Raw genomic sequence first — 18,081 nt, 5'->3', positions numbered from 1 at the left:
CATCATCAAAATCTAAATACAATAGTTCCTAATTAACACATAATTACACTTTTTAAAAGCTCAATGGCTTAATTGCTTTTTAGTCAACAGTTGGCCGAAAAGTCTATTTGATCATTTTACCTAATGCTGGTTGGTTTTGTTATGAATAATCTAACATGAACTCAAGTTGTTCCAAAGTTTGAGGTTAGCTAAGAGCTAGCATCCCTCTATTCTACTAAGAAAGGGCGCGCCTAAGCGAGCAAGCATACGCATAGCAGCACATAGCGCGCCAAAAGGCTACTTCTGTAAGCGAGGCAAGAGCGCGATTGATTGTTGAAAGAGTATTCACCGAAGTCAGTTACTTTCAGTGTGAACAAATAATAGAAATCGTGTAAGTTTTACATAAAAATCATAACGATAAAAATTACATTTTTTTTGTGCCAAGCCAAATTTTCACCATATTATTGTTGTATTAGTACATTATACAGACTTCAGGCTATAAATATTTTGGTAGAAGACTGAGCCCAATAATACTAATAGAGGAAAGAAAACAAATACTAATTTGTCTATATTTTGATGTAATGATAATAATATTTAGTTACTTAATTATTGATTTTTTTTAAATACTATTAACTCTAATACAATGTGGTATCTGTTCATAACTACCTTTTCAACCTACTGAAGCAAGCAATATCACCTCCACTAAGATTCGAACGCACACCTCCTATATGAAAGTTCAACTTAGTACTATTGAACCATAAGGTTCTTGGCCAGTCTTAATTATTGTTGGTTGTTTGCATATCTGTTTTTTTTTTTTGTTTTTTGTTTTTTTTTTTGTTTTTTTGTTTTTGTTGTTTTGTTTTTCTTTTAAGATTTAAAAGGAATATAAATATTAAATTGTTTAATATAAAATGTACTTAAAAAATTTATAATAATGATGACAATCCTAATGGTAACGATATGATGAATTGGAAAATCTGATCTTTTGAAAATAAAAGAAATAAATGTTAAATTATTTACGATTTTGTTAAAGATAAATAACTATGGGGGGATGGGGGAATTATATATATGAAAAAATTGAACGAATTTAAAAAAATATGTGACATTTTTATAATTATCACTAATTTTACAATACAATTTAAAACACTTTGCATTTCTCATAATTTTTTTAGAAATGCACATTAAGTGTTACAAAGTGCACGTTTAGTATTAACAAAGTGCATATTTAATATTAAAAACTTATACTTGTAAAAATGTAAAAGTGCATCACATTTAGGCTTTGAACTTTAGAGTTTATGACTGAATTTTTTTATTTTATTTGATTTAAAAGTTCATTTTTTACTGCTTAAAGCATAATATTTACGATTTAGATTTAAATTTTAGTTTTTTTCGTTGATTTTTAAAAAGTTATTCAGTAATGCACATTTAGTCGTTACAAAGTGCATAGTGTAGTGTTTTAGGTTGTAAAGTAAAGTTGACCGTAGTTATGAAAATGTCACTGTATTTTTTATTTTTAATTTTATCTGATCCATCCGATTTTTATAGATGAAAGATTAAAACTGGTTCTTAATTTTCTCTTTGAAGTGTGTTCTTAATCATGAGATCTCTCACACACATGAGTAAAAGATCTAAAACTCAACCATTCTTCACCTTGGACCTACATACTCACCTACACAAAGAATAAAAGAATTAAAATCTTTTAATAAAGATCAATATTCTATCATAGTGGTTTATCTTTTAAATTTTTTCTATTGGGTTGTTACTTGTTAGATCACACTTAGCTTTTTTATAGGTAATATTCTCTTTTAGTGGTAGATTTTTATAAACTTATGTTTTGATTCTTCCATCATATTGGTTGCTTTGTTTGATTTTGTGGTTGTTTATTTTTAGTTGAATTTGTCATGTACTAGTAAGAATATCAATTATTATAACAATTAGTTTTGTGTGAAATTGTTTTTCATTAAATATGGAATTTTTTAAAATAAAATTTAATATTTAGGTCAAAAATAATATATTTTTATTAAAAAATATTACACTTTCAGTAATACATTTAAAGGAACAAGTTATACTTTTCAATAAATATTACATATTTATTGATATTTTTACTAAAAAGTATTATGGAGTATACACTTGAATTATATCTCATGTGGGATAATTTAACATAAACTTTTGTGCTATTATAAATATAACAAGAGTAGTATGATTATATAGGAAATTATTATTATTATTATTATTATTATTATTATTATTATTATTATTATTACTATCACTATCACTATCACTATCACTATCACTATCACTATCACTATCACTATCACTATTATTGTTGTTGTTACGTTATTATTATTATTATTATTCAGTGCTTCCACTGAAGTTCAAACTTGTGATCTTCCCTATGCAAAAGCTACATTTATTCATTTTAATTTAATACCGTAGTAAGTTATCATATGGTTTATCCCATGAGAGTTCACTTATATCCCCAATAAAATTTAAAGAAATGACAAAAATTTTATCTCAAGAGAGTCCACTTAGCTTATCATTTTTCAATATACATATGTCCACACACATTTTTTTTTTTTTTTTTTTTTTGACAAGAACCCATCTCACGCTCATGACGAGATAAATTGAGCCTGCTGGTTTCAAACCCACACCAAATCGTACATTTTTGCTTATAAGGAATTCAACTCCAACTAACTCTGCGAACCTTTTTGCTTATAAGGAGTTCAACTCCAAGTAACTCTGCATCCAAATCAAATTGGTAACTCATTTCTAGATTGTATCTGTATTGAAATTGAAACCCACAAACATCATTTTTGTTAAACAACAATCATGATTCAAGCTATCCTACGATATCATTGATGTTAAATGGACTTGCATGGCAATACTCTTAACATTTACCATCAGATGACTCAAAGTAAACTTTATAACTTTTATAATTTATTATGAAATCTGACGACATTACATTATGGGACGTTGTACAGTTAAAAGCAACAATATTATAATAAAGAACTCAAATTTCACAATTAGTCATTAATTCAAACCTATAACCATCCATTTTGAATAGTAATTCGTATACCATCACACTATATGATAATTAACATTACTTGTCACATTTAATTTAGTATTCATTATATAATTTTGTCATTTCATCGTAACCAAACACAGGAAAAGAAAATATTTTCAAAAATGAATCTTTTTTTAAAAATATTTTTCAAAAGTAATTTTCTTGGTTTTCAAACACATCCTAAGTAAAATAGTGTAGAACTGAAAAAAAAGTTCCGCATTTCTTTATGTACTATATATGCACAACCGTCACTGTGCAAGGCCAATAGTATTCTTGTAATATCACTTTCCAGTCCAAAGTCCGAGCTCCAGGCAAATTATTGTGTGGACTGTGTAGACCATGGTTCACACAATAATGATTGCTGAGATCCTTGATAAATGACGCGGATTTCTTTGTGTGTTTATTCTATAACTCATTCCACCTTAAAATTTAGATAATGAACTGCAACATTTATCATAAATTAAAATATTGATAAAATCTTATATAACTTTAATATCGTGTATGATAAATGCAACAGTAAGTGTCATTTGATAATTCCATTATTATTGTCACATAACTCAATTAATTAACAAATCCAAAATAAATTAATAATAATCATATTATACAAACTAGTATTTGCGCCCGTGCGATGCACGGAATAGATTTGTTGTAATATATTACGAATATTTGGATTGATATATAATTATTTAAATTAGAACATCAAATATTATATAGTGCAATTGAAGATGTGATTTGAATCATTTATGTGTTTTAATGTTATCATTGCTTGAATTTGAGTAAATAATTGCTCAAATTAATAACTAATATGTAGATGTACACATGCAGTGTTGTAACTTTGGAGATTTTATTTATCATCATTTAGTATTTTTTTTTAAATTAGGCAAATGTGCTCGTTCTCTAGCAACTCAATTATAGCAATGAATTGTTATCTTAATTCATTTGTATATATGGAAGATATATTTTTTTTGTCTAGATATATAGCAATTTTGTCATTTAAAAAAACATAATATCACCAAAATTTTGATGGACAGCACTCAATTAGTGATCATTTTCTTTTTTAACGGCTCCGCTAAGGATTGATCTCATGGCCTCCCACATGGGAGAGGTCACTACATGCCATCTAAGCACAAGGTGCTTGGCAAATATGCATTTACTATTGATGATGTAGAATACTATTATTAAAATATTTTCGTCTAATTTTTAATTTCTGTTTCATTTTTAATTATAATGCAATGATCTGGCCATTTGTTTTTTAATTTTAGTCAATTATGGATCATTAATATTAATTTTCTTTTATATTTTCAATCAATTAGAATATATATACAGTGATATTTTAAACTAATTTTCGTTCTATTTTTATTTGATGATGTAAAATATTATAAATATTAATACTAATTTTTCAACAATAACTGCATCTAATATGCCCTTAATCTCTAAAAACTTAACAAAATTAGGCTAACTTAAAAAGGAATCCAAGGCTAAAAGACAAATAGTCTGGAACGTCCATATTAATGAAATGAAGGGTTTGACTAAAATGCTCCTGAGTTTGGGCAGGAAAATTGATTAGGATGATTTTACTTTTATATATATATATATATATATATATATATATATATATATATATATATATATATATATATTATTATTATTATGATTATTATATATTACATAGGGTTTATATTATAGTTGAACAATAATATTACCAATTATATTATAGAATATAATATCATACATAATATTACCAATTATGCAATATTAACAATTAATAGATTTTAATTAATTTCTATTTGACATTTACTTACCAAATAAGGGTGTGTTTGGTTCGCACATAGGAATCGGAATCGGAATGGGTATCAAATACTTGGTAATGGTAATGGGTTTTGGTGAAAGTATTTAACATGTTTGGTAGTAGAGTGGAATGAGAATTGTTACTAATAGTAGTGCTTGAGAATGAATAAGGGAATGAAACCCTTATTGTATTTGAGTATGGGTTTTTCAATTGATGGGGTATTCGAAACCCATAGTAGTGTTCTAAAAACCTATCAACCAAACAACAACAATCACTTTCATACCCATTCTTATGGGCAAAATCCACCAACCAAACACACCCTAAGTTTTACTACAAAAGTTTGGGCGTAAAAATGTAATAGGAGGATTTTGTTTTTATATAGATATAGATATAGATTACGCAAACTTTAATAGTATATAGGACTATTTTGGGCGGAAAATTAAAATGGATAATTTTATTTTTATTAATAGTATAGATTAGATTAATAGAAAAATAACGCTTGTAATTTTAATCTAAATTATTAATAACCGATTCTTTTTTTTTTTCTTTGTAAAATCTTACTTATACTCATATTCATTAGATTAATAGTAAAATAACGTGTAAAAATAATTTTAGAACATTATGGCTTCTCGAATTACACATTTTTTTCTATTTTTCCTTTTTTACTGCTAACCTTATTATTATTAAGTGTTTGGGCAGAAATTTTAAAATGAGAATTTTGTTTTTAATAATAGTATTGATTGATGAATAATAAAATAATACCGTGTAATTTTAATCTAAACTATTAATGACCGATTCTTTCTTTCTTTTTTTGTTTTTTCAAAATATTTCTTATATTCATATTCATTAGAAGAAATAATTTTAGAACATTATGGCTTCTCGAATTACGGATTCTTTTCCATTTTTCCTTTTTTTTTATTGCTAACATTATTATTATTAAGTGTTCGAGCGTAAAGTTAAAAAAGATAATTTTAATTTTATTAATAGTATACGTATAGATTATTAATAACTGATTCTTTTCCATTTTTTTTTGAAAAATCTTCATTATATTCATTAGATTAATATTACAATAACAACCTGTAATTTTAATCTAAATTATAAATTATTGATTCTTTTCCTTTTGTTTTTTTTTTTTGTTTTTGTTTTGTTTTTTGCAAAATATTCCTTATATTCATATTCATTAGATTAATAGTAAAATAACGTGTAGAAATAATTTTAGAACATTATGGCTTCTCAAATTACAGATTCTTTTCTATTTTTCCTTTTTTTTTTTTTACTGCTAACCTTATTATTATTAAGTGTTTGGGCGGGAAGTTGAAAAGAAGGATTTTATTTTTAATAATAAGTATTGATTGATTGTAGTAGTGACAGAATAATATTTTTGAATAGGAATATGAATTTTAATATTATTGAATTGTATTACGAATAGGAATTTTAATGTAGAATTGTAGTACGAATAAACAATATATTCTATTAGGAATTGTATTGCACTATTTTACAATATTAAGCAAACCTTAATAATATATGACTGTTTTGGGCAGAGAGTTAAAATTGAGGATTTTGTTTTTATTAATAGTACAGATTCCAATTTTTTTTTTTTTTTCATTTTTTTCTATGTGTACTGCTAACATTATTAGTATTAATCAGTGAATTATGAATCTTTTTTTTATTTCCATTTTTTACTGCTAACCTTTTTATTGATTACTATTTAGTATTAATCAGTTTCCCTTTTTCATTTTTCTATTGTTTGGGCAGAAGTGTTTGGGCAGGAATTTAAGAAAGGAGAATTTTGTTTTTAATAATAGTATAAATATAAATTATGGTAGTACATTAATATGTGAATATGGAAACATTATTACCAAGATTTTAGTTAATTGTTTCTTTGTACGTTAGTTTCTTTATTCTTCCCGTTAATCCCCTTATCAGTATTGCGTTAGTTTGTGATAGTACAAAGAATTCCGTGCAAAGCAATTGATGTCCTTGACAACTAATACAAAATAAGTTGTATTAAATTAGATCAAATTCTACACGGTAATTTATTTAAATCATAGCATATATTTCACCCTTGAATAATATATCTTTTTAACGTAGCATATCTTTAGTTAAAAATTGTACACGGTAATTTGGTTACCATATTTAAATAATTCTTCACTAATTCATAGCATATATGGTGTGGTGATATTAGCATAATATTAGATCAAATTCAATTCGGACATAATATTACCATATTCAAATAGTTCTTCATTAAATCGTAGCATAGTATTACTATATTTCTTCATTACCATATTTCTACACGGTAATTTGGTTAAATCGTAGCATATATGATTTGGTTATATTACCACAATATTAGATCAAATTTGAACATAATATTACCATATTCAAATAATTTTTCATTAAATGGTAGCATATATGATTTAGTGATATTACCATAATATCAGAGGACATAAAATTACCATATTCAAATAATTATTTATTAAATTGTAGCGTAATATTACCATATTTCTTCATTATTATCATAAAAACATAAAAAATTCCGGAGAATATTAAATATTATTATTAAAATGTAAATAATGATAATAATTACTATTTTTGTTTTGTATATTTTCATTTTTTGTTTGGTTATTAGTATTGTTTTGGAAGCTAAAACCCTACAAACATAAAATATATAATATAAATTTCGTAAATTACTTCGTGATATTACACTAACGCAATTTGAATGGAATTTGAATTTCAAATTAAATTATTACATATTACAGAGTATTAAAAATATAAAAATGATATTTTGACTTCAATCATTTCCTTTTCATTTATTACTATAACATAGCCATGGCAAATACTAACAATAATAATAACTAATTGACTACGGTTAAGAATAAATTTAAAATTGAACGTTGTTAAGATTAAAATAAAGTAGACAAATTTCAGAGTTGAAATATATATGCAGTAAAACATAAATTGTATTAGTGTACAATGACAAATGTCTGTTACATACCAACAATGAATAATATAAAAAATTACTGAGGCTAATAGAATTTTAATTGATGTTCAATATAATCGATCTTTTAATAACTATTAGAACCAAGAAATTATTAATACTTTCTTCTCAATTTTCATGGAAAAAAAATACCACCCTTACTATTGGAAAACTTTTTGATCAAACGGGAGAAATTTTCATTTTTTTCAAATTTAAGGAAAACGTTTTTCATCCAACCAAACATGCTTTATCTGGCCAGCAGACACGTAAGGATGTCCAGTTAATTTTACAGCTTCAACATATTGTTAAAATTCAATCCTAGATGACTGCTTCGTGATTCCATCTTCTTTCCCCTGACCAAATCTGTGCCTTAAATTAGGTGGATTACTTCTGAAGAACGAAGACCATGTGTACCAACATATAGGCCTAATAAAACCTGAACATCCTCGTTCCTCAATGAATATAGAAAATAAAGGTGGGAAATTAATAATAATATGACAGTGACAATGAGTTCTTTCAAATAGCAAGAAAAAAAAACAATCTGAACAGCTTAAGAACACTATTGGTAAGTTTCTAATTAATCACCATTTAATGGGTCCTAAGAGGTCGGAATCTCGATGCGGTTAAAAGTAGTTGATTTTGACAATGCCTGGGGATTTTGAGCCTGATTTAGAGTAAGAGTAAACAACTTGCTAACGTCCCTAAGCACCTGCAAGTTTTTAAGGCACAAAAGGTAAATCACTAATAATACAAATTATAATTCACTAAAAAATTATTAATTCGATAAACACCCTTTCTTTAAATTTGTTCATGCATCCACTTTTGAACAAACATTTTAGGAATATGAATATGTAGAAAAGTTCCCTGAAATTGTAGTATAGAAAAAAAAAAGTTATAACAAAATCATACGCATAAACTAAACTTTTTCAAATACAAATTTTTTAGACAATATTACAAAAACAATACCTCTATCGCGTAGTAGTCTAAACTTGATTATGTTCCATTTGTGTCTAGGATGAAGTTCGCGACCAATAATCTCGAATTGAGTAGAAGTCATTGCTATTATATTCGATGTGAATAGGAGAGTATAGAGACATAAATATGGTGGAAGTTTACAACTTTACTTTTAGCACAGAATGATTTGTTTAAATAGCATAATGATATGTTGTTATTACGTTACATTTGCAATACCATCAAGTATAATTGGTAAAAAAAAAATTGAATAATTTTGAATAGTAATCTGTAGTATTAAAAGGTGTGAAATGGTCAATTTATGTTTAGTATAATTGGTCTTAAATAAGTAAGCAATACATTTCGAATATTAATAAATTTGCAATACCATACATAATATTCATTTGCAAGGTGCGTTCCATATGTTACAACCATGCATACTCACGTTACTATAAATTGATTACCAATTACTACATTTGCAATATATACCATAATTATGCAATATTATCAATTAATACATTTTAATTAATTTTCATTAAATATTTACTTACCAAATAAAATTTATTAATTATTTGACCAAAAAAATATAAAATATTTAATTAATTTAGTACCAAAGTTTGAGCGGGAAAATGATGTAGGAGGATTTTACTTTTATATATATATAGATAGATTTTTTCTTAAAGTCACTACATTTTTCTTTTTCGAAATTGAGGTGCAATCATACGTATCGAAAATCCAGGATTGACCGTCATCTCTCCAACACCTAAAATCCAACGGCCATTGACGCCGTTTCCTAAACAATAAGGATAGGCCAGCCGGTCAATTTATTGTTTATTCCAACATGATGACAGCTACCAACATAAATAATTAAATATTGCACCAATATTGCGTTATATTATACTACTTTTTTTTTTATTTTTTTTATTTTTTTATATATTCATATTCTAATATTTTATTTTAATAAAAAATGAAAGGGCAAAATTATGATAATTCATAATAATTTTTTAAAAATATTTATACCTTTAATTTTTAATAATATTAAAACATAGTATTGAAAAAACTCAAAATAAGACAATAGTTTTACCATATTATTTTTTGCAAGAAAATTTCAAGTTATTAGTTTAAAAGTTTAATAAAGTTTTAATATCACTAAACATATTTTAATATTTTCAATTAGACCCACATATGATTATTTTCAAACAATTCATTATCAAATGGATAAGTCTTCCTTGTTTCATAAATATATTCATTTTATTCTGTTTTTCTTTCTTTTCATATTCTTTTGTTAACTTTCTATTTTATTTTTCAATCTATTTCCCATCTCTATTACATTACATAGAATTTAAATAATAAAAATATTTGTTTAGTTTTTAAGATAATGAAGAGGAAAAGAGAAAAAAGAAAAAGAAAAAAGGAGGTTGAAAATAAAGTAAATAAAATAAATAAATATTAAAATAACATTCAAATTGAAGTTATTATTATTACTAGTAATTCACCCGCGCGATGCACGGGGAAAAATCATGTTATTATAAATATAAATAAAAAATAGAAAAAATAAAAATATTTTAAATTGTTTAATATAATAATATTTTTGAGCTTCCATTGGTCAAGTATTTATTATTTTTATAGAATACAAAATTATAATTAAAATTTTGTATGGTTAATATAATCTCTAATTATGTATATATTCAAATAAACTTATAGAGAGAATTTACATAATTACATTGATTTATTCTTAATTGTATTTCATCTATATTATAATTTTCAAAATACGAATAATAACTAAGATAATTACATTTAGAAAACAAATTTCAAATTTTGTATGGGTAAATTTAAACTCTAATTGAACATATTTTTTTATATGATTATATAATATATTCTTTATGCACATGGCATTTCATAAACTCAAATGTCATTTTATAAGTCCAAGACCACTTTTTGTGGAGATAATTCAAATGTATTTTTTTCTTTTAAAAGTCCTAAGTTTAGACATCCAGAAAAACATTAAAGACACATACGATATATACATTTATATATATTTAAATTTTTATTTATGGCTTAAATGATTTTATTTTTCAAATGTTGTGTTTTTTTTTATAGTAAAAAATGTTGTGGCTATTTTATATTTATAGCTAGTAATAATAATAATGTTGGTAATTAATTGTAATATTAATTACCTCCCAACCATATAGCTTTATTATATGTAAGATTATTATTATTATTATTATTATTATTATTATTATTATTATTATTTTCACATACAATATTCACTATTCTCTCCATTGTGAGATTATGTTAGATTCATTTGAGTCATATTGATAAAATTTGATATTTATTATAAAAAATTTGTCCAAAAAATCCATTAGCATTACAATATTTATAAGATTTGAAATCCTTTAAACTTTGTATTCTTTTTTTGAATGCTACTAGCTCTATTACATTGTAGTATCTGTTCATATACTTTCTCAACCTACTGAAACACAAAGAGCTAATAACGCCTCCAACGCCTCCACTGAGGCTCAAACTCACAACCTTTCACATGGAAGTCCAACCCGGGTACCATTGGACCACATAGTCCTGGTTTTAACTTTGTATTCACTCTGTCTCATTTTATTTGTTCTACTTATTATTTATTGGTTAAACAATTTTTTTCTTCTTTGTTTATTTTACTTTACTATTTATTACTTATTTTTAAATTTAATTTTTTTTGAATTTAATAGTATTTTTACTGTAGTTTCTAAATATATAAATTTTATATAATAATGCTAAATTTAATATTATAAAAAATTAAATAAAAAATAACTTCAATCAAATTTGTTTAACCGAATCAGACACATAAATGAGGTGGTGCCGCGTGGGAGTAATTATTAATTAGGGATAAAGTACAAATAAGTCACTGTACTATTTGGGAAAAAGCAATTAAGCCATCCAACTCAAATAACCCCCAAATAAGCCATTGAACCCGGAAAAAAAGAGCAATTATCATTTTTAACAGGTTAACTCCAGGTTTTTGCTGATTGGATTGTCAAATGTTTATTTTATTTATGTTTTTTTTTATTATTATAATCCACCTACATAGTAAAATATTTTAAAGTAATTATAATCAAAGTAGTTTTGTTTTGTCTAGATCTAATTTATTTATTTATTATTATTTTTTAAACAAAAGATCCAGTTAAAAAATAATAATAATAAATAAATCAAATCTCGACAAGACAAAACTATTTTGATTATAATTACTTTAAAATATAATACTATCCAAGTGGATAATATTATTAAAAATAATAATAATAAACGTAAATAAAATAAACATTTGGCAATCCAATTAGCAAAAACATGGAGTTAACCTGTAAAAAATGTTAATTGCTCTTTTTTTTAGGATTCAATGACTTATTTGCTCTTTTTTTCCGGATTCAATGGCTTATTTGAGTTCGATGGCTTAATTGCTGTTTTTCAAATAGTTCAGTGGCTTATTTGTACTTTATCCCTATTAATTATTAAAAAAAATAAAAATAAAAATAGACTTATAATAATATCTTGGAAACGAAAAATAGTAACCGGAATACCGGTTATCGCCGGTAATGGGTGTCCCCACCAGAGCCCCAACGCCTGACGCCATCTGCGGCTAGGGGCAAGTAGCCCCACCGGCCACCCCAAATCCCTTTCGTTCTCTGCCAAACCCCATCATCATCATCATCTTCCCTTACCTTTTTATCTCCATTTTTCTCAGGAATTTTGGATTGGTTTCAATCCCTGTATTAGAAAGTGTTTCTGTTTGAGGGGATTTATTTATTTATTTATTTATTTCTTCTTGAATCTCTCACCAGGTAAGTGGATAGGAATATCGCAGTCAATCTTCTTCCATCGTTTGTGAGAAAATTTCTCATTTTCTGTAATTCAATCATATTTCTGTGTGGGGAGGAAAGCTGAACTCTGGTAATTCTTTTCATTGCCCATCATACTTTAGTTGGTTTCTCTTCAATTATGTATGCGGGTTTGATTTAAGATGGGGTTTTGATTCACCCTTTGTCTGGATTTAGCTTGTGGGTTTAGTGAAAGTTGTTGAATCTGATCTGGGGTTTTGAGATTGTTGGTAAAGATTGAGGCTTTATGTTCATAAGGGAGAATTTGGGGCTAAAGCTTCTTAAATCTGATCATTGAACCTTCTATTGTCTTTGAAATTGGGTGAGGATTGAGGTGGAACAAGTTAAGTTAGGTTTTTGTTTAGAAAGATCTTTATTGGCTCTAGAGTTGGTGTTTGGGGATGCCAATGGCAGCTGGTACTGATTGTTCACATCCATTCATCAGATTAGAAGGTAGTTATAATAAGAGTAGCGTGTCCCATGCAAAAGATGAATTTGAAGAGGAATCAGATGAGTGGAAGCAGCCAAGTGTTAAACCTCCTCGCCATTTTTCTGTTGACCACCATTCTATAAGCTCTGATGAGACACTTCTGGTGTCAGCTGATTTGGTATGTCAACTATTTTCTAGTAGCTTCCTTGTCATGTCATTTGAGCTTTCAGTTGTGTTTAAACTTCAAATGGTGTTACTTGCTGCAATTTATGATTTGGTTTAGTTCAATCTGAATAACATTTTCCTGGATTTCATCGCTCTGTTTCATTTTCTTGAGCTAATAGCTTTTTGATAATAAGATAGACTAGATGAAGTTATTGCTTGTGTAGGTAAGTTAGCCTGTATTTCTTCAAGGGATCTGTTTTAGTTTTGTCATATACTTCTTTTATAGTGTCCATTTCCATGTAGTCTTGCCACCCTATCTAGTGCAATATATATTTTCACTTGAGTCAAGATCATGAAAAAGAACTGCAAGAATGACCAAGTGATTGGTCACCTTCTGGGACAGGATTTAGTTCAATTATACAATATGATAAGCATGGTTCAGTCCAAATACTTGAGGGAAATCTTGCAAATTCTGGAATTATGTGGAAAATCTTAAAGAGTTTGCTTTTCCTGTTATTGATTGCCAGAATTAGCAGTTATAGTCTGGACTCTGGAGTGTTCTTCTGTTTTCTCTCTTTTTTCCTTTACCCTTGTGAAGGTCAATACTCTGAAAAACCAAGTGGCTAATTTTTTCAATTCTTTTCCTTTTCAAGGATTTCGGTGTTGACATCAAGGAGATAGAATGTGCTTCAGAAGGAAAGCCGAGCTTTCTACCTGTATTTAGATCTGGAAGTTGTGCTGAGATGGGACCCAAGCAGTACATGGAGGATGAACACATTCGAATAGATAATGTAGCTGAGTATTTGGGAGAATCTGCCAGTTTCGCTTCTCCAGGCGCTTTCTATGGGGTGTGTATCTTAGATGCTTCTAACTTTTAGTGTTGGTGTAATTTAATGTGTCCCTGTCCTCTCCTTGCTCAGTCTCAATGGATTAGTTAATCAGTAAATGTGATTTGCATATTATTATTTAAAGTCACCTTGCACATGAATTCTTTGAAGGGCTTGCATATATAGAATTTTGATAGTTGATCATCAAATTCTATTTTCCATTATTAATAAAGACATGAGTAGTTGCCTTGTGTGATTTCTAATTTCCTGTGTTCTCTGCACTACTTTTGATGGGTTACGACATCATAATACTTCTACTAGAGCTTTACTTCTCTATAATATACATTTAGTCTGCAGAAGGTTAATGAGATATTGGTTTCGTTCTTTTATTGGAAGGTTTTTGATGGGCATGGTGGAACGGATGCAGCATCGTTTGTTAGGAATAATATTCTGAAGTTTATAACAGAGGACTCTTATTTTCCTATCTGCCTGGAAAAGGCAATGAAGAACGCTTTTTTGAAAGCTGATTATGCCTTTGTTGATGATAGCTCCGTTGATACGTCCTCTGGCACAACAGCACTGACTGCCCTCTTATGTGAACGGTTAGTTAGTCTGCATATTCTTACCCTTTTTTAAAAAAAAAAAATTGTTTAAGGGGATGCTTGGTAAATAGCTGTTAGCTGATTGGGTTAGTGGGTTTGACTAGTTGATAGCATTAGCTGATTGTAGAAAATTGTTTCGTAAATTAGCTCTTAGTTGATAGCTGATAGCCGATTACATTCAAAATGACTTTCTCAAAAAGCTTATCAAAAAAGCTACTTTGAGTAGCGTTTTAAATTTTAGCATTTTGGAGGAATAAGTTGTTACAAAAAGCTAATTAATCAAACATTCATATTGATTGTTTAACCAAGTCAAATAGCTAATAGTGGTCAAATAAGCTAAAATTGGCTGATAAGCTAACTATGTTACCAAACAGGGCCATCTTTCATACAATTGGATGACTGCAATACCTTCTATCTTTACCTTTTCATTATTCTATACTTGGTCAAAAGGAAAGGAACAATGATAATGAAAATGTTTGCTTTTGTTTGTGCCATGTGTATTTTATTATTGAAAAATTGGAGAATTCACATGTTTCATTCACATACCTTGGTGTCTTTTTTGGACTTTCGGTTTTCATTGTGAAAAGTATGATACATCATAAAAATATTTTAAGTGGTTGGCTCAATGTGCGAATCTAAAATTTTAGGCAAGTCTGAACATGTTAAATGGTGTGGTAGGTTTGTCTCCTATTATTACTCCATAGACTATCTTCTGATGACCTGGCAATTACAAGTCCGTTGCACTTTTCATTTTTCTATCAGGAAAATTTATGCAGAATTGTATACTTGTTACAGAAAATTGATAATTGCGAATGCTGGGGATTGTCGTGCTGTTTTGGGGAAACGAGGGAGAGCCATTGAGCTATCCAAGGATCATAAACCAGATAGCAAGTCTGAGAGACACAGGATTGAAAAACTCGGAGGTGTCATCTATAATGGATACTTAAACGGCCAACTATCTGTAGCGCGGGCCTTGGGAGACTGGCATATGAAGGCTCCAAAGGGGTCCGCCTGCCCCTTGAGTGCAGAGCCGGAGTTGCAAGAGATTATATTGACAGATGACGATGAGTTCCTAATCATGGGGTGCGATGGTCTTTGGGATGTGATGAGTAGCCAGTGTGCTGTGACAATGGCCAGGAAGGAATTGATGATGCACAACGACCCCGAGAGGTGTTCAAGAGAGCTAGTTAGGGAAGCCCTCAAGCGCAACACTTGTGACAATTTGACAGTAATCGTGGTTTGTTTCTCCCCCGATCCTCCGCCTCAGATAGAAACGCCTCAAACACGAGTCAGGCAGAGCGCATCAACGGAAAGATCCAATCTTCTAAAAGGCGTATTAGAAAGCAACTCATGACAGCACTTTGGAAAAAGCGGAAGAAAGGCAGCAAAGACAACTGCCATGGAACACAGATCAGATCCCCGATAGATCAATGGAGGAGGCGTTTTCACCCCCTAATGAGGCACCGGCGGTGCTGCTGCCGTGATGCAAAGTTCCACTGTATGATTGTTTGAGTAGCTTCCTGTATTGGGATTTCTTGTATCTATTGAATCAATTTGGTACTTTTCTTCTTTATGTACAGATTCATAAACATATGATTTCTTCATCAGTTATGCAGTTCAGTTCAATGATTTGTCTCACTTCTACTCTGCATGGATCTGGTATCATTTTAGTGGATAGTAAATTGTAACTTAGGGATGTGTAAGGCTGTGTTTATTTATTTATTTATTTTTAATTTCGGCATGTAGGTTTAGGCAAGGGTGGTATGGTAAATATATGTTAGTTTTAATCTTTTTAATATTCCTGTGATTTTGGAGAATGAATTTATTTTATTTTAAATCTTGTTATTATTTTATGATGATGATGTTATGCTTGATTTTGATAAAATTGGACTTTATTACTGATGTACTCTCTTTCTTTTTGTGGTTTTATTTTTTTGCTTTGAAAATTTTCTACATTTATTTTATTCCACCATGGGCTCAAGTTCATTTTTATGTTTTTAATAGTCTATAGTTTGAGTATAATATTTTTTTATGTTTGTGATTGACATATATGTAGCTTTCGCGGGTACTGTACTGGTGTGCACTATGATCTCGGTAGGTGTATATTTGCATTTTTATCCTTGCTGCTGGGTTTTCGTCGTATGTATGTACCTCGTCATGTCTTAGTGTGTACTTTTTGTTTATGTGATGTGTATGTGCATTGTAAACTTGGTGTGTGTGCAATACAGTACATATGCATGTGAATTGTGGTTTGCATCTAATGATGTGCTTGTGCACTAGTTAATATGTGAATCAACTGAGTTTTTTTTTTTTTTTTTTGTTTTTTTTTTTTAACCTTTCTTCCTTGCTGGTGGTGGTGGTGGTGGTGGTGCATGATGTGTATGTGTGCATTTCAACGTGAACATGTGCACAATGCAATTTTAGAGTGTACATAGTGCAGTGTATAAATGTAGCATTTGTGCATTATAATACTATGTGGGTGCATTTGTTTCTAATGTTGTTTGCATCTAATGAGGCGTTTTTGCACTCGTTAGATATGTAAATCAACTGGGGTTTTATCATTTTTTTTCCTTGTTGTTAGTAGTGGTGCATGATGTGTATGTGTGCATTTTGAGTTTTTACCCATTTGGTCCCTTGACTATGACCCATTCTCAATTTTGCATTTCGACTTTCAATTGCACCTAATGTAGTCCATTGACTTTTAAAAATTACCCCAAATTGGTCATCCGTTACATTTTGCATCAAACAACCGTTATATTGGGGGTATTTTGGTCCATTCCACCCATTTTGACCATTTTGTTCATCAAAGTCGTGAATCATGGAGTTGGTTGTCCTAGGAGCTTTGGCCACGCTGTCCAAGCTCATGTCGGAGATAGGAAGAAGTCTACCCAGCCGCCGCCATTGTAGGAGGCTCTCCTCTGCACTCGCCTGAGTTCTGCTACTGTTGGACGAGAACCAGCTGAGCTCACCGCCGACCACCCACACCTGCTTCTGCCGTTGATCTGCTCTGTTCTACTTAGGAGTGTAAACGAGCCGAGCCGAGCTCGAGCTCGTTAATGGAGGTTCGGCTCGAGTTCGAGCTCAAACTCGATCGAGCTCTAGAATTGATGCTCGAGTTCGAGCTCGGTAATTTTCGGGCTGCTCGAGCTCGTCTCGAGCAGCTCGATTGTTCGAGTTCGAACTCGAGCTCGATCTTGAGCTCGATTTTGACATTGAATTTGACCTACTTAATACTTTTGATTTAAAATTCAAACTACTTTGTTTTATTCATACATAAATAATAGAAATCTTTTAGGGATTTTGAGTTTAAAATTTTAATTTCTAATTGTTATTTTATATATTATTATTATATTATATTATGTGTTATATGGGTTATATATATATTATATATTATATGGCTCGCGAGCGGCTCGATGAGCCGCGAGCCTAGAATATCTAGG

The 18,081-nt window shown here is 29.0% G+C and overlaps 1 protein-coding gene across 3 annotated transcripts; it reads left to right on the top strand.

Moving 5' to 3' along the window:
• Positions 1-12,431: 12,431 nt before the first annotated feature.
• LOC109184471 (probable protein phosphatase 2C 27) lies at positions 12,432-16,005 on the top strand. Of its 3 annotated transcripts, none has more exons than XM_019334473.1 (4): positions 12,433-13,225; positions 13,866-14,060; positions 14,436-14,641; positions 15,437-16,005. In XM_019334473.1, the coding sequence occupies exons 1-4, from the start codon at positions 13,019-13,021 to the stop codon at positions 15,993-15,995; spliced, it is 1,167 nt and encodes a 388-aa protein (XP_019190018.1). In that variant the 5' UTR covers positions 12,433-13,018; the 3' UTR covers positions 15,996-16,005. The 3 variants fall into 3 exon arrangements, with proteins under 3 accessions (XP_019190021.1, XP_019190018.1, XP_019190020.1); XM_019334475.1 differs by lacking the exon at positions 12,433-13,225 and adding an exon at positions 13,479-13,687; XM_019334476.1 differs by lacking the exon at positions 13,866-14,060 and having other exon boundaries at positions 12,432-13,225.
• Positions 16,006-18,081: the final 2,076 nt, after the last annotated feature.

The sequence above is a fragment of the Ipomoea nil genome, unplaced genomic scaffold (genome assembly GCF_001879475.1).
Source record: "Ipomoea nil cultivar Tokyo-kokei standard unplaced genomic scaffold, Asagao_1.1 scaffold1262, whole genome shotgun sequence".
In the NCBI taxonomy this organism is placed as follows: domain Eukaryota; kingdom Viridiplantae; phylum Streptophyta; class Magnoliopsida; order Solanales; family Convolvulaceae; genus Ipomoea; species Ipomoea nil.
Note: the sequence above shows the minus strand (reverse complement) of the source record. Positions and strands in the feature narration are given on the sequence as shown.

Excerpts from the sequence above, each read along its gene's own strand:
- LOC109184471 (XM_019334473.1), top strand. The coding sequence starts at position 13,019 with ATGCCAATGGCAGCTGGTACTGATTGTTCACATCCATTCATCAGATTA. Across the intron at positions 14,061-14,435 it reads CTCCAGGCGCTTTCTATGGG|GTTTTTGATGGGCATGGTGG; the intron begins GTGTGTATCTTA and ends TTTTATTGGAAG. Across the intron at positions 14,642-15,436 it reads ACTGCCCTCTTATGTGAACG|AAAATTGATAATTGCGAATG; the intron begins GTTAGTTAGTCT and ends TACTTGTTACAG.